General features: G+C 41.0%; 1 protein-coding gene across 1 annotated transcript in view; it reads left to right on the forward strand.

Annotated features, from left to right (window-relative positions):
- The window catches only part of ADTRP (androgen dependent TFPI regulating protein), a 30,336-nt gene extending 7,214 nt beyond the window's left edge, over positions 1–23,122 (forward strand). Inside the window, exons 2-6 of the mRNA XM_009088176.4 lie at positions 308–442; positions 1,865–1,966; positions 12,404–12,519; positions 16,274–16,425; positions 22,225–23,122. Coding sequence (XP_009086424.2) covers positions 308–442; positions 1,865–1,966; positions 12,404–12,519; positions 16,274–16,425; positions 22,225–22,268 — 549 coding nt within the window. The 3' untranslated portion in view covers positions 22,269–23,122. The remainder of the gene's footprint in view (positions 1–307; positions 443–1,864; positions 1,967–12,403; positions 12,520–16,273; positions 16,426–22,224) is intronic.
- The last annotated feature ends 514 nt before the right edge of the window (positions 23,123–23,636 follow it).

The following is a 23,636-nucleotide window of genomic DNA, read 5'->3' on the forward strand; positions in this document are numbered from 1 at the left end:
GTGGTCAACCATTAACATGGGAGGTGTGATGGAGCTGGTTTTCAACATGTCCCTTCACTTCACCCATCTGAATCCCATCACACATCTCTGTTTAATCTCTTAACTGGGATACTGTTAAAGTTATCTCCTGACCAACTTTATTTAATCAGTTTGGGTTAGTAAAAGAGATTTAGCCAACAGCTATTTCCCTCACACAGGCTTGCAGCTCATGAACAAAACAGCTCCCTGAAGAGCAAGAACAGATTTCATTGAGGAACATGCTAATGAAAGCTGGATGAGTTTCCCTCATTAGGTGTAATTACTTTAGTTTTTGCAGGCTGTCTTCTATGGGGTGTCCTTCCTGGCTGATGTGTTGAGACTAATTAAGAAACTGCGATGTGCTAAGTGCATAATTTCCAGCAGAGACCTTCTTTTCAGTGTCCTGGCTTTCCCAGTGTCCACAGTAAGTACCCTTTGTCTCTGTATGTGAAAATAACGTTTGCATAAATGATTAGGGGTGTTTAGCACCAAAAGTATGTGTATGAAATAGATAAGAACTAAGGGCTTTCTTTTACCATTGAATTTGGAATGGATTTGGACCATTTAGAAGAAGAAACAATGCTGAACCTGTCATGGTTGAGAGCAAAGCCTCTTGCACAAACATTAGGGTTGCTGTCCTCAAGTGGACACAGATTGACCCCAAAGGGTGAGTGAGGTGTAACCTCTCTGTTAATCTCATGGTCCAAATAGCTGTGGATTTATCAACTTAGGGCTTTTCTCTAAAGGGCAGCACAGGTCAGGAGGACAGAAGAGGGTACCTAAGAGGCAGCAAAATCTCACATCTCCTTCTTTGACACCAGAGTAACTTTAAATAAGCACTGGAGAGAAACAGATTCACGGAGAAAATAATTATAGTCACAGCCTACGTCAGATTCATCATGGATCACCTACTCCCTCACAGACAATGCTGTTTATCAAAATGCCGTGGGTTGGGCAGGAACTGATGGGTTATTTATACATGTAGGTACGCTCTGTGAGAGTGATGCCTGCAGACATCATTGAATCTCAGAGGGCTGAGAAACACTGCTTAAACATGGTCCGCAAGCAGCTCAGCTAGCTGGCTCCATAAAAAAGCCCTGCCAGGGATGGAGTCAGAGTGTTCACTATGCTGCTCTCATATCCTGCCATGCATCCTCCCCTTGCCCGCAGGACTGTGGCACAGGCTCACTCTTCCAGCATCTCACATCCCTGATTTCTAGCCCCAAGCACAAAGTGCACTCAAATACAAAGCCGGGCCAAAAATTGCAAATCAGCTCCCAGGTATCAGTAACTGATACCAGGGATCATTTCCTCCAGTTAAGTTGTCCCACTGTAATTCCTGATCTACTGGGGAAAAAAATGGGCACCCACAATGTGCAGCTTTCACCTGCAGTTTAGGAATTAGGCTTAAGAGACGTGAAGGTAAAGGGTAAGTTTATGTGAACTGATCCTTACCAAGATCTGGTTTTACTTTCTTACTGAGCAAAACAAAGGCTTAACAGACAGTCTCTTGATGAGGAGAACTACTTGACCATCAACAGATCCCATCTGCAAGGGAAAAGGGAACGAGAAAAAAAAAAAGCAGCAGCTAATCTCAGATTCCACAGAAAATGTCAGTGTTGGCAGTTTATAAAGCAGGGTTTTTTTTTTTCTCAGTATCAACACAGAACACTGCATCTCTGAGTAAATGTGAGATAACATGAGTTTTTCTGGCAGTGTCATCATTTTTCATGTAAAAAAGCATGGAGACATTTTGCCTTCTCAGAAATGAAAGCATTAAGCAAATCCCATCAGTTATGTTTGTCTTCCATTTTTAAATTTCTTTCATTTTGCATTTTGGTTCCAGTTTGTGTGTATATCCTTCTGGACACTGTATAGCTACAACCGAGAGCTGGTTTACCCCAAAAGCCTTGATGGAGTCATCCCGCTCTGGTTAAATCATGCTATGGTGAGTAAGAAACACCTCAGCCTCTTGCAGAGAAAAGGGAGACTTTGCAACGTGTGCCCCACCACTGCATTGTGCCGTTTTCCAGAAGAGCTTCACAGCTTTTCCGTTCTCACCTCCTCCTTCCTGCTTATCTGAATCTGATGTTGAGCTGTACGCAGCAATCAGATGCATGTGCTTGAAGCTGCCTCAAGAAGCCTTTTAGCACACAAGGAACGTCATTTAATCGGTGCTTGTCAAACCTCTGAAGTCAATGAAATGATGTGTAGTCATAAGGAAACAAAATCTCACTTATTGTAGCTCAAAAAAGAAATTGTGTCTGCTAACAGAAGTCTCTGAAATACAAAATGGCTGTGAATGCAACAAAGCAGCCCTTAATTTTTAAAAAAGGTGAAATAACAAAAGAGAATCTGACAGCTCTGCAGCTAATAAGCTAATGTGTGCACAGCTTTGAATAGCTGGATTGCAATGATTGTTTACAGATTTTCTATAAATACTTTCCAGATTTCTCCTTCATTTGCTCTGGCCGTTTTTTATGATGTGTTGAATAATCACATATTTCTCATCAGTCAAGTGAAAGGAGGCTGACAGTAACATGGAAACTGTGGGTGGATTGCAAGGTCAGGGAGGCCTCGTGGGACGAATGGGAAGTGGGAGAGAAGGGAGAGGTTCAGCTCTAGGCTGAATCAGAGAAGCCAAAAAGTATGAAATAATCACATAGAAGACTCATTTCTCTTCAGACTTCATTTCTTAAGAACTTGCCATCCACTGCAGTGGATATACCCAGTGAGTGTTGAAGGTAAATCTGGGAGGGTTTGGGGTATCTGGCTGAGGACAGCTCAAGGTTTGAGCAGCCCCTTGATTTAGACAGGTGCATCCAGAGTTGTGTGACTGGAATCCAAACACACAGAGGCATGTCCGCATTGCTGATACCCGAGTGGTGAACCACAGCCACCATGCACTTTTAACCTCATCACCTGCTCTCTGTCCACCAATTCACTTCCACCAGGATCTTTCTGTGGCTGTTCAAATCTCTGCACAGGTGCAAAAGGGCTCTGCTCTTTCTGAAAACCATCATCCACCAAAATGAAAGATTCTTCATGTCCTCAGCATCATGCTGGTTTCAAGTCCAGGATTTAGTATGGACAACTGGTTTAAAATACTCACAGTGGTGGAGGTGCTGAGCAAGGGGGAAGGGGGGAGTCGCACAAAGTGAAGCTCAGAGAAGATAGGCTTTGCTGCTTGTTTTAATCCTGGCTCACAGCTGAGAATTTGCCCTTTCCATTTCTACATATGTTGTTTATGACATCGGAAGGTTGAGAGGTGTTAGGGCATGCATTTTTATTTCACGTGCAAGAACTCTTTGCAGGAACCCCTCAAACATATCAGTTATAACATCTTCTTACCTTACCTTACCTTACATCTACATTTCATAACAGAGTCATTTTGACTACAACAAAAAGCTTTTCTGTATCAGAAGTGTCAAAAACAGGTGTTAAAAAAGGAAAACCAATTCTTCCTGAAAATTATTTTGACGGGAGAGAAACTTTGCATAAAGCAAACCTCTATCACAACCTGATATTTTATTTCTAAAGCTCTCAATACACTGCAGACATCTTATGCTTGACAGTTCCTGGGTAGGAAATTTTCCATCCAGTCACTATCAAGCATAAAACATCTGCCACCAGCATAGACTGATCCTGCTATTGACAATCCTTGTGTTTTAAAGCACTTCCAACAGGTGCCTTCAGGCTTAGCTGAGGAATTTCCTTCTCCCAACACAGAATATCTGCTGGAGACACTAAGGAGATGCAGGGACACTTTAAGGGACAATCTCCAAGTTCTGATTGCCAAGCAGACACTTTTTCTTTGGGTTCCTTTCCCTGCATATTGCTGTTACATTATGGCTTTGAGATTACAGGCATTTCATGGCAGATTGAAGCAGCATGTAGCTGGCTTTGGAGGAGAAAGACATGGGTGTATCAGTAGTAACCATCAGTGCCATATCATTTGCAGTGGGAGTACTTTTTTTAAAATCTCAGTCTATTTTAATGTTGTACAGAGGGAAAGCATATGTTGTTATGTAACTGGAGAGTGAGCCTAAAAAATAACCATGCAAACCCACTTCAGGAATACCGAGCTCCTTGGCTTTGTAGTGATGCTGCAGTACCTTCCTTGCAGAAATGAATAACAATTTTTTTCCTCACATGAACTGCTCTTACAGTGGATGAAAAGGTTGTTGTTGCCCACCTGGTAGCCCAGAGTTGCAGAGTGAGCACTATAATTTAGCCAAGTTTTTGCACTCTGAACAAAAACATTTTGTTTTGCAGATGGGATGCTTAATGTAGAAAGGAATTTTGCTCATAGTGGAAGCAGACCAAATATTCCAGACTATCTAGGTTTCTCTCTTTGCTTTTCTACTGAGTTTAACCCAAAAGCCGGGCCTCAGTTTCCTTTTCTCTTTGCCTGGGATAATTATGTTTTACCATCTTTATAGAAAACCTTGACCTTTGGGGATGAAAAAAGTCCAGTCTACTTAAGTCTCAAGAACAATTATTTTATTTGAACAAGTTTTTTGAAGTGGAAGATGGCCGAGACAAAAGATACGCTGGCCAATTCATCAAGTGAATTTGTTTATTTCTTTCCCAGTCATCGCTTTCCAAGCAACATCTGGATACTCTCCAGAAGGAGACTTAACTGCTGGAGACAGCTTGGATTAAACCATGTGCATGTATTATTCAACTTAATGGCTGTATTGGGGAACACTACACTTTGAAAGGTCTGACAGAATTGAATGCTAAATAAAGTGGGCCACTGGTGGGTCAGAAGAGATAACTCAAAAACGTTTTTGATCTATAACAAAAGATACATATAAATGTTGAGCAGATGTGTTCACAAAAATAGAAATGGTACAATTGTGTTTTGTAAAAGAAGATTTATATTTTCAGTCTGTTGGCACAGTTTTCTTTATTTTCAGACTGCAGCTAAGTTGAGTTTGGCCACCACTTTTTCTAATTTACCCTGCAGCTGTGTTACCCTTTCACCTTTACAAAAACCAGCATTTTAGTTCCCCGGGCACTCTACTGACACATGGTTATGAATTGTGCATGTTCAGAAGATATTGTAAGCTATAAAGCTGAGAATAGACAAGGAAGGAAGGTAAATGGAGGCTCAGAAGAAACATTTCTTACCTGGCAGACTTTCAGCAAAGATGACAACAGATCCACAGATCCCCCGTCGCCTGAGCTTCTGAAGATCCTTTGCACTTTGCCCTGTTGTGGCTAAGCTGCAGCTGAAAAATAAAAAGCGAAAATGTAAGGGAGTGAGAGAACAAGCAAGGTACATACAAGTAATTTTCCTTCACTGAAGCAGGCCACAGATGCCCTGACAGCAGGAATACCAGCAGAATTCACTATGTCCCCTCTCATCTGGGATCTTTGTATATGAGCTGCTTGTGTTCTGCCTACACTCACCTTACCCAGCGTGGACACATCTACATCAACACAAATGGTATTTTGGATTATGTGATTTATGTCCACCTGGAAAAAATGTAAGTTATGTGAATATAAGTTACTCTTACCCTCATGTGAGGGTATCTGTATGAAGTATTACATCTTACTACAGCTGTTTGAGGAAGCTGCTGCATCACTAATCAAGAAAGGGGGCGCAAATTCAGTTTGTAGGGCAGAACCCTCTTGTCCAGGCCACTCTAACTTGACTCCTACTCCAGGTGTGTACACAAGAACAACCTCAGGTTCATCTTTGGCCATCTTAAACTATTCTCTTTGCAAGTGTTATTTAATGCTTAATAATTCTTGCATATTTACACAAGGGAGAAACATTTCCATTTGTTTGCATTTCACAGTATCTCAATTTTAAGCTGTCTGGCAACTATGGACATTCACAGGCTGCCAATTACATTCAGCTTTTGGCAAAAGAAGAAGAATGTGTGTGTGAGGAATATGGCACACAAAATTAATCACCCCACACATTTAAGAGCAAAGATGCTTAGCTTTTCCCAGTGCTACACAGATTTTTTTGAAGTTTCCATTTTTGTTGACATAAGCCCATTTCCTCAGGGAGAAAGTATGTGTTTCACAGACAAATGTTATGGCAGGGAATCCTCCCGGGCTGCTGCTACCCCATTGTGCACAGGTGCAGTCTCCGTAACCCTCCCTGCACAGGAACAGCTGGAGGAAAATATTCCACAGCAAAGGATGTGTCACTTCAGTCTCATGTCAGCCTCCAGCTGCAGTGCAACATCAGTTTCTTAGACTACATATCTAATGTCAGGGAGGAAGGCCATTAAAATTCTGGCATTGACATTGAGACAAAACATTTGCTAGTAAGCAATAGGATATTCAGCCAGGGCCTTATTCCCAAAAATGCATGTGTGCAGGCAAGAAAATATCTCTAAAGCCCTTTTATCTTTGATCATACAATTGGTCTAATGTTTCATCCATTTTTCGCTATAACGTTCCCAAACTACCTACACGTATATTGAAAAAAAAATTATGTTGCTTTACAGGTGAGGATGAATGGATCTGGAAAGGGCAGAAACAGGTAGTAGCTGATGGTTCAGAGAGGAGTGCTGCTGGAACTAAATTGAGCAATAGCTTCCTCACTAAGCTGCTACACACCTGCTCAGGAACAGGACTCCCTGTGCCTCCCGCTCTATCCATAAAATAAATCCGTGGTTCCCCGAAAAGGCACTGATGGTTGGACACATAAAAGACATGTAGCAACCCCAAGAGAGAATTATATCTTCAACTAAACATGGCAAGATACTAGTTAAAGAAATAAAATGAAATAAAGAAATAAAGAAGTAAAGAAATAAAACAATAAAACTTAAGCCCCTTCCACCCTGAAAAATAAAGAGAGGTTAAGGGAAGAAGAAAACTGTATAGGGAGAGATTGCAAAAGAAAAATTTGAAGGAGGCATTTGAACACAGACAAAATAATAGCAAAATAAATCAAAAGAGGGAATTAGTTCCAAAATTAAGCCAACAAAAGTAGAGACCATACAGAGATTTGGAAAATTATGAGTATAAAATCTAAACAGAGGTTATGGTGACAGGAAGCCATTTAGTTTTATTATGCTCAGATAACACAGGCTGTAACTGTTCATGAAAGCATACAACTGAAGGAAATTTCCATAGACATGGGGACGTTTTCCAACAAAGAGCTGAGTATCTGAGTAAACACCTCAAGGGACAACCAATGAGCACTGGCTTATGAGCCTCATAAGGCAACACCAAAGTGGGTTTTTCCTTTTACTTTGCAGTAACATACCGATGGGGAAGAGAGAAGCACGAGTATTGGCCACGACTGCTTGTCAGCACACAGGCTCTGCGGGGAATTGGTCTGAAAGGAGAAACACAGGCAGTTTTTCAAAAGCACTTGATGGTCTCCAACTGTGCCCAGTGGAGTTTAGTTTGGCCAGGGGTAACTGTTTGTGAAAAGATCCCTCCCTAAAGTCTCACATGTTAATGGAAAGCAGACATGGAGGGTATGTAAATGCAGACGAATTAGAAACAAACAGCTCTGGTCAACCGAGGCATCATTTCCTTCACTCTGGAGTCAAACAAGGTCACACCGAGTCAACTGCGACACACGTGTCAGGAGCACAAGTGATCTCAGCAGCTCTGGGGAGAGTGTTCATGGGCTCAATGCTCAGCCTAGGCTGGAGCCTGCAGCTGAGCACAAACTCTACCCAACCCTGCCTCCTCAGCCCCAGGAAGCTCGCTCTTACTTGAATTCTCAACGGCAAACGAGGATATAACATTAAATAAATACATGAATTACTCAAAATAAGGGAAGTAAAAATTCCATATGGTCTTAGCAAACACTGGAAATAATATTCAGAGAGGACTATTCATCTCAGCTTAAACTCATGAACCTGAAATGTATCCTGGGAAACATACAACACAGGGTAGGAAACAAAAAGTAAAGAAGCAGGGGAATGTTCTTCTCTGCAGGAGAAAAGTTAACGTGCCAATATTTGAGATAAAGTTCAGAATATGTTTAAGAAACATTCTTCCCCCTGTATTCATATGCCAGTGTTTGTATGAGCAACAAAAATAAATTTGTAATTTTATAACTAGTTCAGTTTCACCTGAGTTTTTCAGGAAAGAAGCAAAGAAACTAAAACCAAATGGAAAATCACAATGACTGCCAAAAAGAGACACAAAGGATTTTAAAATGGAATGTTTGGAAGCAGAATTTAGGCTAAAAGTGTGATTAGTTAGCTAAATGTCTCTGATCATTTTGAAAGTCCCATTACATTTATCTCTTCACTCTAGGAAAAAATTTTTAAAATTCTTCTCTTGCAAAATTTGTAAGCTGAAAGCTTTCCTCAACAAGCAGAGGTTGTTAGACAAATAAATACATTAATATTTCAAAGAACATAAAAAATAAGTACTAACAGGATTCTAGCCAAGAGTAGGGAAAAGCTCTCTGATTCAGTTTGGTTCATTGATAGCCTGATCAGTACACACAGCTATTGTTTTAGCCTGTTTTCCTCATCTTGGAGTGAAATAGGTGGGGTTTTCCCCCTCCCTATGTGATAATTATTTTTGACAGTTTCATTGTTTATATGTGAAACTGAGAGACTGTTAATTGAAATAAAAAATGAGTCACTGTTTCCAACAAGTTTTGCCAATGTTTTGATCTGTGTCAATCTGAGTTTAATTATTAAGTTTTCTTTAAAGAAAAAGAGGCAAAACTGTATATTTTAATTTGGCCCCATACAAATACTGTGCTCCTCAGACATACGTCAGTTTAAGAATATGAAATGCTGCTAAGTAGGATTGAAAATATATTTAATGACTATGCACCAGAGACCTACAGCTAAAAATAATGTGGATGAGAAAATATATCTTTTTTTTATCCTACCTTTTTTTTTTTTTTTTTAGAAAAGGATACAAGAAGCCTTTATAGCCTTTCAGCAGATCTGATTAGCCATGATATATGCTCTATCACTAATGATGTTGCCAAAGTCAACGTCTCTGGGCTGTGAGAGGGAAATCATGTGGAAAGCCAATTGTGTGTTGTAGGCGAGGGGCAGGCTCTGTGCCCTGTAGCCATCCACACATTTCCCTGGTGTCTGCTCTACAAATACTCATCTGCTGTCATAAACTTGCTTGGGTATTCGATGGAAATTCCTCTGTGATTTTACTGTTAATACACAAATTCAGCTTGGCAGAAATAGGCTCTGGGATAGCAGAAGTGTGAGGGAAGACTTTCCCACATGTTTACAAGCCTGGGGTGTACATGAGAAAGAACTGGGGGGCAGAGGGATAAATGAAAAAAAAAACCACCTTTATATCCCAAAAGGAAAAAATAATACATTTTTTTTTAAATTGTCCTGGGGGTGCTTGAGGAAGCTGAGAACTGTTGTAGAAATCTGTCTCAAGAAGGCATTTTCACAGCAAATTGAAATGACTCTACAAAAACCCCCACATCTAGTTAGTATACTTGGCAAAATATATTTTAAAAGATGCAATTATTTGAACAGAAACACAGCACACAGTCATGGGCCAGTGACATCACTGGACTTAAGAAGAGAGAAGCTTGCAGCTTTCCTATGCCACAACAAATTTCTTTCTTTGTTTTTGGGGTTTTTTTTGCATTTGTTTTTCCAAATCAGTATAGCTCCAAGAACTTTAAGAAACTGTTTGCAAACCAAGAGGCAGTCAGTCCCACTCCTGAATGCTTTTGCTGTCCTTAGACATGGAAACACTCTTACAAGCAGTGGAAAGCTCATTGAATCTGGAATAGCAGAAATTTCAACCTACCCCTTCCACTAAACTCCTGGCTATTCCCAAAAGCAGCCAAATGTTCCAATTTTACTAGTAACTTCCAAGCTTCTATTGATTTATAAGCCCCCGAGTGTTTTCTCTAACTCCTACATAAGTGGAGGAGCCTGAAAAAAAAAATGAGTAGTAAAGCATATCAGCCTTTTCTAAACCAGCACAGACTAAAAAGCAGATCTCCCAGAAATCTTTTGCAGGCACTACCAGCCTGCTGCTCAGCAGCAGTGCCAATGCACGGCGTGTTTGAGCAGCAGGCTGCCCCTCACCACCCCCAGCCTGTCCCTGTGACTGTATCCTCTGTCCACACCTTGTCTGTGCGCTGCTGGAGTGTATGTGCTTCCCAGCATGAAGGTACATCTCTCCTGTGGGACACTGAGCCACTCATCCCTGGTCAGGGACACGATGGACATGGAACACTCACCCATCACAGCCATCACTGCATCAGTCTCATAAGCCTTTGAAACTTCTCATTTTCTTCTTCTCTCAGGATGCAACAACACATTCAGTGCATTCACAGTTTCTATGCCTGCCTTTGGGCTGCTTCACTGTTCATACTTTCTGGCTTTTTGTGCTGCTCTTTCCTGGGCATGCTCCAAAATACCTGTCAAAATGAGGTGCTCTAAATCAGCGTGCCCGCCAAAGGCTTAGGCTAAAGCCTAAAAATGAGGACGAGGTGTAGGTTTTCCATCACTGCTGCCTTGCCATGGGCATTTTGGGTTTTGTTCAAGGCCAAACTATTGTTCAACTATGGAAAATAAACTCTTTTAAATCTTTTTGAAAGCAGCTTAACACATAGATTTCTGACTAAAAGAAGTTACAGGGATTAAATATGAAAACTATGTGCACTGAAGATATTTTTCTGGTTAAATTAATTCAGGAATCACTTGTACTGCTACAAAACCTCTGCAATCAACCAAGCAGGTTGCAAAGCTGAAGAATATCTTCGTGAAACAGATCAGAAGAAAAGAACAGTGCCAATGACTGAAAGGAACTGGAACATCAAAGAAATCTTTTCTATCTCTTTTCTCTGAAAAAGGAATAACTGAGGTGGAATGGTTATTGTGATAAAAGGGTAGCCAGGTATGAATAGCAGCTCCTGGTTGTGGTAGGAGGGCTGAGGAAGGACACTGAGCTTCTAGGGAGTGGTCCCTTGGAAGCAGCATACAAAAGTGGATGTCCATCTCTTAAACAAATAGCTAAATACGTGCATGCTGTTTAAAGCTCACTGTGCATTTAAAGGAATTAATGTGTATTTTTCACATCCTCGAGCGTAAATATAAGGCAATGGAACTTTGACACCGTATTACCATATCAGATACTGATCGCCGTTTCTGAAAAACATGTACATTAAAAATGTTAGAAACATTTCTTAGGGACAAGAGAAATCTTCATACCATACACCCAGCAGGTTATGCCTTTAGGGAGAAAGGCAAAAAAAAATCCTTAGTTTGACTTTTTTCTATTTAAAACTCTATCTTTCTCTGTTGCTGTCCTCCCATACCTCCCCCATCTACCTATGAAACTGTTTACTTAATTACCAGTAATTTAAGCAACTAATCAGCTACAGTTGTTACTGTAGTTTTTCTCCTGATGCATTTCATTGACTAGTTTTGCTTTGTTGCTTCCCATCATTGTTTAAGCCATCTGTCCTAGGTATTGCAATTCAAAGTTATTGTTTGCTTGCACTGGGAGTACAAAATTTTCAGTGGGGAAATTTCATCCAGGCAAATTATTTTCTGAAACTGCTTCAAATCAGTCAAAAATTTGAGGCATTAGCATCCCATGAATCCCTGCATTGGGCATTTAACATGAGCCCAGAAGGCTTTTTGCTGTGCTCCCAGCATCCCTGTGGTGAGGAGCATCACTCTTGGAGGCAGCTCCTCACCACATAACAGTCAGTGCCACCAAACTGTCTGCCCAGAGCTGAAAATCCTCCATGTTCAGACAGTTATCATTAAAGTGCTCGAAACTGAAACTGCAATTCAAACTCTTCAACAAGAAAAAAAAAAGACAAAGAATAAAAACACATTTCTCCATCAATTTAACTCCTTTCTGATTCTGAGATAAGCTTGTTTGAAGTTTCTTCATCACCTTCAATCACAGCTAACTGAAGTCTCCAGTATGTTTACAACCTCATTTTTCCATTTACAAAGGGAAGCACAACACACTGGGATTGCACTGGAGCAAGTAATAACTGATACTATATAAAGTACAATAATGACTAGAAGGGAACATGAAGGCAATTCAGCAATTTCTCAGTGAGTTCAAGGAGCACTCTTCTGACATCCTCAACTGCACATAATGATAGAGCTCAATATCTTTGTACTGTAATAGGAATTATAAAAAAATTATTGTACTACAAAATGCAAAAGGAGAGCTCACCTATTATAAACATAGACCACGCTACAGGCAAGACTCATTTTTATATCTTATTAACAAGAAAATTTTTGTGCTTATTACTCTAGGGGTACTTCATTGTAAAAATGAAGTATGCACATTTGTATACAATTATTCTCGGTATTGTTAAATAATTCTCTGTCTGAGGAGGTGCCTGAACTTTATGATCAGCAATGACTGAAGGCAAGGCACTGTGATCTGTCAGTGACAGACTCTCTTTTTTCCCCAGCACACGGCTGTATTGCCACTTGCTCTCCTGGAAATCCTTGCCTTGCCGCATCGTTACCCAGCAAAGAAGAAGGGATTGATCCTACTGGGATTTGTCGCTTTTCTGTATATCAGTTGGTAAGAATTTAAGTCTTCTTTTTTCAAGTAATCTACTTTTTAAAATAAGGCCAGATGCTGTACTTTAGATTGAAAGTTCCCACCCAGACACAAGGAGGACAGCAGTCTTTTCTGTGGAGAAATCATTTAAACTTCAGCTGAGACCCATGAAAACTATTTCCAAACGTAAGCGAGGCAGGTTTCCTCAAACACAATATAGGTCCTGAGACCTTACACAGTGTCTCCTGCTCTTGTAAGGCCTCTTAAAGGAAAGTAACTAAATTGTGATAAATTCAGGGATAATTTGAGTAATTTCTTCTGGGCTGGAGTTTTTACTTCTACTGGTACCACCAATTTTACCTCCACTCACTGTCCTTCTAGCTGCAAAACCAGAAAATCCCAAAAGGTCTGGGGGTCATGGGAGCAGGAGAGGAGTAAAACTCAGTTTAGTGTTTGGCAGGGACACTTGACTGGTTTTAGAAACTTGAGACAGAAAATGATAGGCAGAGCCAGGTGCAAACTGGTGGGTAGTGAGGAGACATCTGCCCACCACCACCTCCCACTACCACCAGTGGACACTGCCCACATTTCCAGCAATACACCAGTTAATCCCCAACCTGCTGGAGAAAGATCCTGAGCGAATAAGCTAAATCTAATCGCACTTCCCACAGCTCATAGCCATCTGTCCACCTGCTATGTGTGTGTGATGCACCCCTGGAGTGGGTTTACTCATTGCATCCTGGCTGCAGTGCTGGGATATGGAGGCACTGCCACCCCATGTAACTGTGTGCATCTCCAAAACCTCAAAGCTCTCAGAGGATGCCTTGTATTGAGACCCAACTCAGGAACGGGGCTATATAATTTCAGGGTATTATACAACTTTCCAGAGCTGAGGAAACATCCAGGCTCTAAGGTGGAGAATACAGAGCATGTCTATAACAACGAGAGGAAGCAACTTGTCTTCATGCAAAGACTTCTGAGAAGTCACTGGAACTAAGAGGAAACCCATCCTTCCCATTCCGACTCACCAATTCTCACTCTCATCTAGAGACCATCTTCAGACCAGTGAGTGAAAAATCTGGAACAGAAAACAAACTGTTCAGATGAAACACTGGAGTGACTTGAAGCCCACCAGAATGGCTGTGGAAACAGGGGATTTCACTGATACATTACATAAGCAAATTAGGAGCCATTTATTCTAATCCTCCCCAGAGCCTAATAGGATTACGACCATGGCTTCCTAAATTCCTTTTCTATGTTCTGATTCACCCCATTGCTTAATGCCAGCTTTGTTTTGCTTGTCTTATGACAACATTTGGGTTTTACTGTCTTTGAGACCAGACTGCTCTTACAGGCATGTGAACCATGCTTTCCCCTAAAATCCCTATCAGCTGAGCAATTTCATCCCTCAGGAGACATGGCTCATATCAGGACCTGAATCCACACCAAAGAAGGAAGATCAACAAAAGCATCAACACATTGGAGCCCTTCCAGTGTCTTCTATGAGTTGGTGCTGCATTGTGTTGCCAGGGTCCTGAGTGGAAGGTGGTCCCTTAGAGTGCTTGTCCCCTGTGTGCCAGGCCCCTCATGAGTGGATAAAAGATATTAGGATGTCAAAATGGTTTTCAAATCAGCAAGGAACCTCCTGCCTGCTTTCTTCTTGCCTCTACTTCGTGGTTCCCAGCAAAACACAGACAACAGCTTTCAACCAACAGAAAAATCTTCTGGCCTGTGCACTGAAATGTCAGCACAGTGCAGAAATATGTACACTTGTACATATTTTACTGTTGGTGCTACAACCTGGTGATTTAATCTCCCCATTTGGGCACCATATGTTTCACAAGGAACAGAGTCCTTCCTCCAAGCCTCTCCTTGGACTGTCACTGCCAGTGCTGCCGTGCCAATGGGCTGAGAAGTGACTGGTCCCTCCAAGGCAGCAGAGAAACTGAGCAGCCAGGTACACCTCACACCAGACACCTGCTTCTGAGCAGGGTGCCACTGTGCCTTTGCACAGTCATTTACTTGGGTTTGAAAATACAGGTTGGAGTGCTTCATATGAGACACACCAGCTGGCCAAATTGCGTGAAGATAATCTAGTTCCTCGCTATATAAAAGAAAGGTGGTTGTCACTCTCTGTTTTACTGTTGGAGCTACGATATGGAAAGAGGAGTCCTGTGCAGTGAAGAACACATGCTGACATTTGCACAGGCTCCACTTAGCACTTGGACTGCAGTGTTTCTGCTCAGCCTCTCAGGGGCCTTTCCTGCAGGCTTTTTTTTTTCTTTCTTTTTTTTATTTTTTTTTAATTACTTAGGTTTCACAGCTCTGTTTGTTAGATTAAAGAATCTTGAATCATAAAAATGAGTCCCTACATTTAAATATTTCCATGCTCAGTCCAGACAGCTCTACTATCAATCTCCTCCATTTCTCCTCTCTATCCCTCAGGTGAAGATAGTAAATCTTTATTTACAGGCCAGACAAAACCACCTTTTAATGCCCCACTCCTTCCTTTTTTTACTAGAGAAAGGAAGAAGCATCTTTTCTGCGTTTTTGTTTTCCTCCTTAGCATTCTCTCATTCCTCAATGTCATGACACAGTTTCAGGATAGTGTGGCAGCCCGTTTGTCACTTCCCTTTGAGGCATGATGCTCAGTAGCAGGCTGGGTGACATCAGAAAAAATTGCAATTGTGTTCCCATGTTAGCACTGGTGGTGAAAAGTATGGCATAATCCTCAGATATGGTTTTTTTAATGAAGAATTTAACTTTTTAAGACCATTTGGACCCAAAAGTTTGTTTTAGGGAAGTACTGCCCTTATTAAAATGGCACATTGTGGTAACAATCAATGAAGACTTACACTATTTCTTAAATTCTTTACATAATAAATACAAATATAAATAATTTTATTCATTAAAAGTATTTTTAAAACCCCATTTTTTCCTATACTTAAGATAGATAAAGATAACTTTTATATTCTTTAGTTCAGGCATCCTCTATTAACCACTCTTATGAGCCATAAACAACAAACATATTACCAGCAAACTGACAGCCACTACAAGATATTTTCTGAGAGAATAAAAAAAGGCAAAAGAGAGGGTACAATTAGAAGAAAAGAAACCCTATGAAGCAGGCATATTAATCTTCTTTCTTTTCCAAACCATGTTTGCAAACAGTTCTGGTACAAAAGGGTGAAGCAGCCACATCTGTTTCCCACCTAGCCATTCTTCTTTTCTTTCTCTTACAAAAGAAAAGCTGCTGGAGAATTCCCTTTGCCCTCTCACCTCCTGAAAACTTCTTTCAACTCCTCAAAACAGTGGTCAACAGCAGAAGGATTGAGGCAGGGAGGAACGGCTCTGTGTCTCCACAGACTCTAGGGATCTGGATAGGGGCTGAAAGGCTGTTGTATCTAAAGAGCAAACATATGTGAGAGCTTATTTGAATAAGCTTCACTTAGCATAGCCAAGTGCACATCCCTGTTCCTGAATGTTTTGCTATTTTACTGCGCTTTTACTGTTGTTAATAGCCAATGCCACCAGGGTGACAGCAGAATATTGCATGCATTTCAACCTGCACTGAAACCCATCTAATTTAGTACTGGCTCAAGTGTGCTTCACAGCAAATAGCCCAAGTGACGAGGAGATATAGTGACAGCAGAGCTAATTTTCTCTGTATCGAGCCTGTTTTGATAACTCAGCCCCTCAGGAGCTGGAAATTTTGAAGTGGTTCTTCTAATTGAATGGTCCTAACCAAAGGTAAATTCTCTTCTTCCTTGCCTAGGGTCCTGTGGATTTATTCTGTAACAGGAGAGTGGGTATATCCTCTCTTTGCTTTGTTCAGCCCCCCTGGACTAGCAGCCTTTTTTGCCGGTAGCCTTGCCATCATTGTCGCCTTCTACAACTTCGGAGAGTTCCTCAACCGTATGATATGGGGTCAGTCCAAGCTTTCTTCATTTACTTCTATCCATGTGAAAAAAAAAACCTGAAATGAACTGCTGTGATTGCCCAGGCAGGCAGGAAGAGGAAGGGGGCATGAGTACACTGGGGAAGGTGTTGGGATGGTGGCACTTGGGTGTCAGATAGTCATTGTTGTGTCCCACATGCGTGCTAACAAATAGAGAACAGATTGGAGCAAGGATCCCAACCCTACCAGACAAAGGTTGGACCAGCTTCCTCTAATTTGGGTCAAAAAGCACTTCTTACCAGCATAATCACTGGATTTTGAATTCCTGCTCAAAGAGGGGTCCAGAGAAGCCACATGTCTTGGGCTAAAACTCTTACACCTGCATCACATGTTGTTTGTCAGACTAGGGATTAGCAGCGTTTACTGCAAATTTACAGGAATGCATTTGTGTATCCAAGGAAAAGCACTGTGGCAGCAGTTCCATGACTAAAACAGCACTTTGGAAACTTTTACAAACTGTTGAGAATTTTTCCCTTCTGCTTTAGCAGTGGTATGACCAGTAGTGACCTAAAAAAAGTGAAAAGCAGCTTCCTTGGATATAATGGGCAGTTGGAGGGGGGAAAACAACATAGTTTAGGAAAGCATATTTAACAAGTAGAAGACAGAGAGAACTGAGGAAGCACCTTTGGGGGTTTGGCATGGGATACTATTACTATTGTTATTATTTCTGTCATTATTATTCCTTCTGGATTCCTCTCCTTTTTCATTCATTGAATTTTTGAGGATGAAAGTGTTTCTGTCAGGAAAACGTGTGTATTTTATTTAGGACAAATGTGGGAACATTTGCAATTTCTTAAACTAGCTTTCTGATTAAAGAAAAAACACTGCAAAAACACCTCTGAAAATAAATAAGACAACCTCCCTCTGTTCTCAGGGAACATTTGATGCATGATCCATTTTGCAAAGTCTCACATGCCTGTCAAGCCAAAGTAGAGTGTCTGTAGCTAGTCTCTCACCATCCGTACTCAGCTACCTAAAAGCAGCAGATTGGCTTTCAAATGTGCTGAATAACCAGCTTCACCACTTGCTACCTTTGCAAACAAGATGCTTGCTCTACATGTCCATGTTTGGAGATTTTGGCCACATTCTATTCTGCAAAAACATCATATGAGATGAGGATTTCTGGTAAATGAAAACAGATCTGCAGCCTTTCCGCACTAGCTCTGGTTTAAGAGGCATCACATATAAATAGTAACTACTGCTAATCAAAGACTGTACCACCACCACATGATGGCATAAGTCTTTATATGAGATATCTGATACATTTATGTATCAGATTTTTTCATCACTGAGTACATATTAGTAATTTTAGGGCTAGAGTATGCCAGCTGCATAAGCTGGAGATAATCAGAATAAAAATAATTTGATTTCCAATGTGTTAACTGATTGGACAAAATATTGTGCCAAGCAGAGATCAAATTAACTGCAAAAATTAGATGCATATTCAACAGCTGACTAAAGAAACTTGGGCAAGCACTCAACTTTGCTGTGCACACAGAGAGGCTGAAAAGCACCCCAGTTGTGGTAGCATGAATGTAACCTCAGAGTATGTATATAAACAATACACAATATTCTCCATTGATATCTGGTGTGCTCTTGTGATCCCTGGAGGCTTCATCTGTGTGGTGGGTCTGCCTTTCCATGCATAGCTGCTTTTTTTCAAAGGAGCCACAAAATCCTGGCCTTAACAATTACATGGTGTTTTCATCCACGTGCAAGACCCTCCCCTTGAGTTACAGTTCCCCGTGTTGGTGCCAAGTGTTTTTACTGATCCACATCCCAGCTGTGTCTACCCAAGAGAAGCGAAGGACTTCCTTAAGCTGGTATCAATAACGAAGTCCCAATAAGCCTTGAAACACAGCCACAGGGAAGCTATTCCAAATTACAGTGTGCCAGAGTTTTAATATATTCCTGACTGAGACAAATTTTTGGTTCAGCATTGCCAGAGAAAAAAGAACTGCAAACTGAATGAAGATGTGATTCCAACATACCTTTGTTCCCACAGCAAAAATGGTTCCGCGTACTTTTTTGCATCCTACCCTTTCCTCTCTCTCCTTCCCATCACAATAAGGCAGAGGATGCAGTGGAAATGATCTCACAGAAAAAAAAAAAAAAGCAACCAATCAACCAAAACACATCCCCCCCCTCCACCACCACCCCCCCAAGCAAAACAATCAGTGGTGGTAGAAGACAGACCTCTTAACCTTTCCATATTCTCCACTCTGCCCACCTTCTCTCTCCTTCAAAAGATAAAGTGCATGGAAGGGCACTTTTGATCTCTTTTGCTTCCTCCTCATTCCCCAAAGGCAGTTGGTGTTACAGGTTAATACAGATATCTATTAGGTTCTTATAAGCACATCTGAAAATACCTTGTGTAATAACACCTGAAGCCACCAAAAAATTAGACCTGGTGCTGGTGGAACCTGACAAGGCAGAGCTCTCTGGCTGGGCTGCTGGCACCAGGATTCTCTCCAGTGGAAAAAAAATCTGAGGCTGTTGCTTCTTTTTATTTCTTTCCCGCTCGAATGAAGAACGGTTCCCTAGAAGTGTTTATTCAAAGGTGCAAGAAGGGATTAACAAACAGCTCCACCAGAGTGGCAAAGCCTGACTCCCTTCTGGACTTACATCCTGTGGCAGACCATAGGCTGCTAATGAAGCTTGTTCCACAGCACACCATGCTTCATTTGGGCTCTTCCACACTCCCTTATAACTCCGGGACATTATTATTTTTCTAAAAACCAGCTACATAAATATTTACTCTTTTTCACACTTAAAAGTATATTTAGTTCCAACTTATTCCAAAGTCTGTAGATGGCAGCTTCCAGCTTCAAGCAAGTAAGTGTTAAATCTACGTCCTGTGCTTGACCGAAAAGATGCAGAATCATTTCTGAGAGCTGGAAAATCTAGGCTGTAGAATAATATAACCTTTTTTTTCCTTTTCAGGATGCCAGACCCTAAATTCATTTTATTATTTATAGACAAACTGTTTCATACAGTATTGGAGGTTTTAAAAATGTATTATCTCTCATGTGCCTCTCCTCTCCCTCCCCTTGCACAGTTGGATTGGTGGTAACTAAGGCAACCCAGCTGCACAGCCTGAGAGGCACAGAAAATAGTACCAGTAATGACTTCTTTTTGTTTTAAATCCCAGAGTTTCTAGAGTACAAGACAATGTTGAGCAATAGAGAAACTCCAAAGAGGATAATTTGAAACAATGAGCTGATTCTTTTACTGCCATAAATTTACCTCAGCCAAGAACTTGGCTGCAGGGTCTGAGTACCAAAGATGAACCCTGTGATAGTTTCTCCCCTTCCTGATGGGTGGAAAGCATCACACAGGCAGATGATCTCATGTTTCTTTGACCAGTCAAACTAGAATCCTCAAAAATAAAGCAAAGCAGTGTTTGCTTGGGGTTTGCTCTTGTTGGGACAATCAGATCCTTGGGAGAAATTTGGATCAAAGTTCTCCACATGAGAAAGAGCAACCTTTCAAGTGAGATCTCTTATCTAGAACTCACATTTGAAGATGGAGCACATTCATTTATCTTCCATCTAACACATCTGAAAAAAACCCAAATTAACATTTATCAGCTGCTTCATTTCAATACTCTGAAATGCAGCTGGAGAGGAGGTATAGCTAGCAACAGATACTAGCTCCACCAGTGACTGAAAAGCCTCCCAACACTTTTGCCTCTATTTGCAAGATTTTGTGGGCCCAAGGCCTCTCCCAGAGAAATGCTTACCCCCACATGGTGGAACTGTCCTCTGGAAGAGAAACAGGGGAGGAAAGGAGGCTGATTGTTGGAGTGGGCAGCAGCTCCAAGAGACCCTCCTAGAAGGTTGCTGTCCATCAGAAGAGAAGTCTTTGGCCAGCAGCTGGCTGAGGAACACTGTCAGGGGAAAAACAAAAATTAAAAATATTATACTGCAAGGGGAAACGCAGCTCAACAGGAATAAGAGCCATTGCTTTGAGGAAAAGGAGAAAACTTATGGTGGAATACCTTTCTCATGCACTGGGCAGAGAGGGATGCACTCTTCCAGATCTTCTATGAGCTCTTAAATATCTCAGGAAAACATTGCTGAAACCTATTTACCTAAGGCTGAAATAAAGTTAAACAACAATCTTCTCTTTAGCCTGTTTTTCCTCCTTTTTATTTTGGAGTACTTTAGCATTCAACACATTTTCCAGAATCATATAACATGTTTTCACGACTGATTATTTTCCCTGAGTTTTATTTTTGTATTTATGGGCTTTTGAAACCAAGCTCCCTTAATACCCTGTAGCCTTGGGAAATCCAGCCTATGTGACAGCTCACAAATCTGTGCAATACAAAGCAATACTATAATAAGATTGAATTCTTGATGCTGTCATTATTCCGAGCAGCTGTTGAGATTGCAGAAACCCAAATGGCAAATAAAGGAATGCAAAGGACAATTGTGTGGGGCATGAAGCTGTGCCACCAATGTACTGGTACAGGCTTATCAACAGCAGGTTTTGTATGAAAGTTAAAATGCTGATGTTCTGCACATAGTTAGTACTCCAGACACAGGTTCTACTCTTCGTTATTACAGTATCCAGGAGGGATTTTTAAACTGAGATTCCTTTTCAGAGGATTTGTTGTATCATGCAAAGAATAAGAGTCCAGAATCTATTCCTTTCAGTGACCAAATGATGTTTATAGCCATAATTTCCCTATCTTGCCGATGATTAATGGAACTCAGATTTTACAGAATTTAAATCCCAGAGTTTGGAAACTAAATATGAATTTTTACTTTTGACTCATCCATTCGTCCTAGTATTACCACAAACCTGTGATGGCACATTTATGTCCTTCATATTTGTCACTCCCCAAAGCTGCAGTTTATCCCTCAGGCAGAGATGACTGACTGTGTAAAGGAAACCTGCACTATTTGTAACAGGTCCTATTTTTGGTGATAAGTCTATCTGGCGATCCACTGGAGGCAGACTGGATTGGAACCTCTCACAAACCAGAGCTTATGAATTCATCAGTGGAGGCCAAACATTAAGAAGCGCTGGTTAACACACTTGTCCTCTCCTGCCAGGCTATTTTTTTTTTCTTTGTGGTTTGGATTTATTTTCCCTTACCCATAAATATAAATTTGGTCAGTACACACCAAGACAATACAGCAATTAGTGTTTCAGAGCCTCTGAGGTACATGGACAAGGAAAGACCTTTTAAAGGAGAGCTTCCTATGAGTGAATGATCATCGGAGGGGAAGAAGAGAGGCTGAGACAGTGTATTAGAAAAGGTACCCATAAACAGTTGATTATTGCCACACTGGGTGCCCCAGAGCAGCACAATAACTGGTGCTTCAGAAAGCTGTGGGATTCCAGTAGGTCCTGTGCCGTCCTGACCAGGCATGTGAGGATCCTCCAGCTTTTCACATGCTCTTACAACAAGCTAGGTTTGCATGGTGGCAGATAGTTTCTCCTGCTGGCAAAGCACAATTATTCTCAATGGGTGTGGCCCATGGCAGATTTCAAATAATTCTTCAGTCGTTGAGTAATCTGTTACTTGCTGGGGACATCCCAGGCTCATTTGACTTCTGCAGCACTTTAGCATTAGCAGCTGGTCCAAGCCATGCACTTGCAGTTCACTCCCACTTCCAGATGGGTAGAGTTCCCCAGGGATGTTGGGAGGCTGGGGCCAGTTTCAAATCCTCCTCATCCCTGATGTGTGAAAGGACTTCTCTGTTGTGCCTTCCCCCTCAGATCCCAATAATGTCTTCTCCTCTGTCTCCAAACAGGAGATTCAATAGTAATACTGGACCACAAGTGGAAAGGCAAGTGAATCCTCCTCTTGAAGCCAAGCAATCTCTCCATGAATGCTGAAGCCATGAAGTAGAGGAAAATAAACATAGCTATGATAAATCCTTTCTCCGATGCATTGCAGCTTCTGGTGAAGCCATTATGACATCAGACATATGGAAAACTGGTGGAAAATATGAAATGTTTGCTTCTTTCATGATAACTCTGCGACTGCTATGAATAAGAAAATTGTGTTCATCTGTTTACACAGATTTCTCATCTCTTGCACAACGTACGTGAGGATGCGTCCATGGTTAAAAGTTGTCACTGGTAAATTCACTCCCTCATGAGCCTCACACCGCTCTGTAAAAGACCTGTGAATGCAAGCCAGCTCTTGTTTGGATTGCCCTTCATCAAGTCTGGAAAAAATTAAGAGGAGAGATAATTTTAACAGTGCTGCGACTTCCAAGCTAGCTAGATAACAAATTGGGCTAACAAGCACTGTAATTAGAAATGTCTGCTCAGAAAGTTCACCAAGAAGCCGAGTTCTTCTAACGAGAAACTTTCTGTAATATTAATATGCTTATATTATGCTTAATATCTCCCCTCCATTTTAACATGAAATCCAAAGGCAACAGATTCTTCCTTTTTCTTGGTTTCAGTTAATCTCGCAGCAAAAGTAACCTAATTATACTGACTGTATGATTGCTTTGACAGAAAGCATGTTAATTTAAAGCACTGTTTAACATAAAGCTGCCTGCCATATAATTACACTCCATTCACATGTTTACTAATTTTCCTCAATATAGTTGATTTCTGTTATTAGCCTCAACATTTTGTTAACATCCAAAACACTGGAGATCTGCTTTGCAAACTCCAATAAACATGCAAAACTGAGAGTAGCACAAGTGTTCCTTAATGGTCAATGTGAAAAAGAAAAATCTCTCCTATTATTCCTGCATTCAAAGAGGATTCGAAACTAGTTGCAGTACTTAAATGTCTAAATCCATCCCCATTGCCAAAACCCCTCTCTTAGAGCTACTGTGCATGCTGTTCACCAGGGTGTTATTTTCACCTTTCAAATGCCGCTGGAGCTCAGTAAAAACAAAACACATTGTAAGCTGCCTGTGGGCAATAAAAAGATCATGTGTATACATAAGATTGTTCTTCTCATGTGTTAAGCACCTGATAAAAATTCTAATCTGGGCAGTTAACATGCTAGGCCTAGGCTGTAAACTAAGTGAACTCAATGAGTGACGTGCATGCATTCAGTAATTCCCAGCCTATCTAGATAACTCGCTCTAGTTAACTTTGCAAGGGGAATGCAAGCAATTACACATGCCCACGCACAAGCACACTCCTCCTTCCTTTTTTGTTGAAGCTGAAAGATGCTGGTCAAAGGAAATATATT

The sequence above is a fragment of the Serinus canaria genome, chromosome 2 (genome assembly GCF_022539315.1).
Source record: "Serinus canaria isolate serCan28SL12 chromosome 2, serCan2020, whole genome shotgun sequence".
Lineage (NCBI taxonomy): Eukaryota > Metazoa > Chordata > Aves > Passeriformes > Fringillidae > Serinus > Serinus canaria.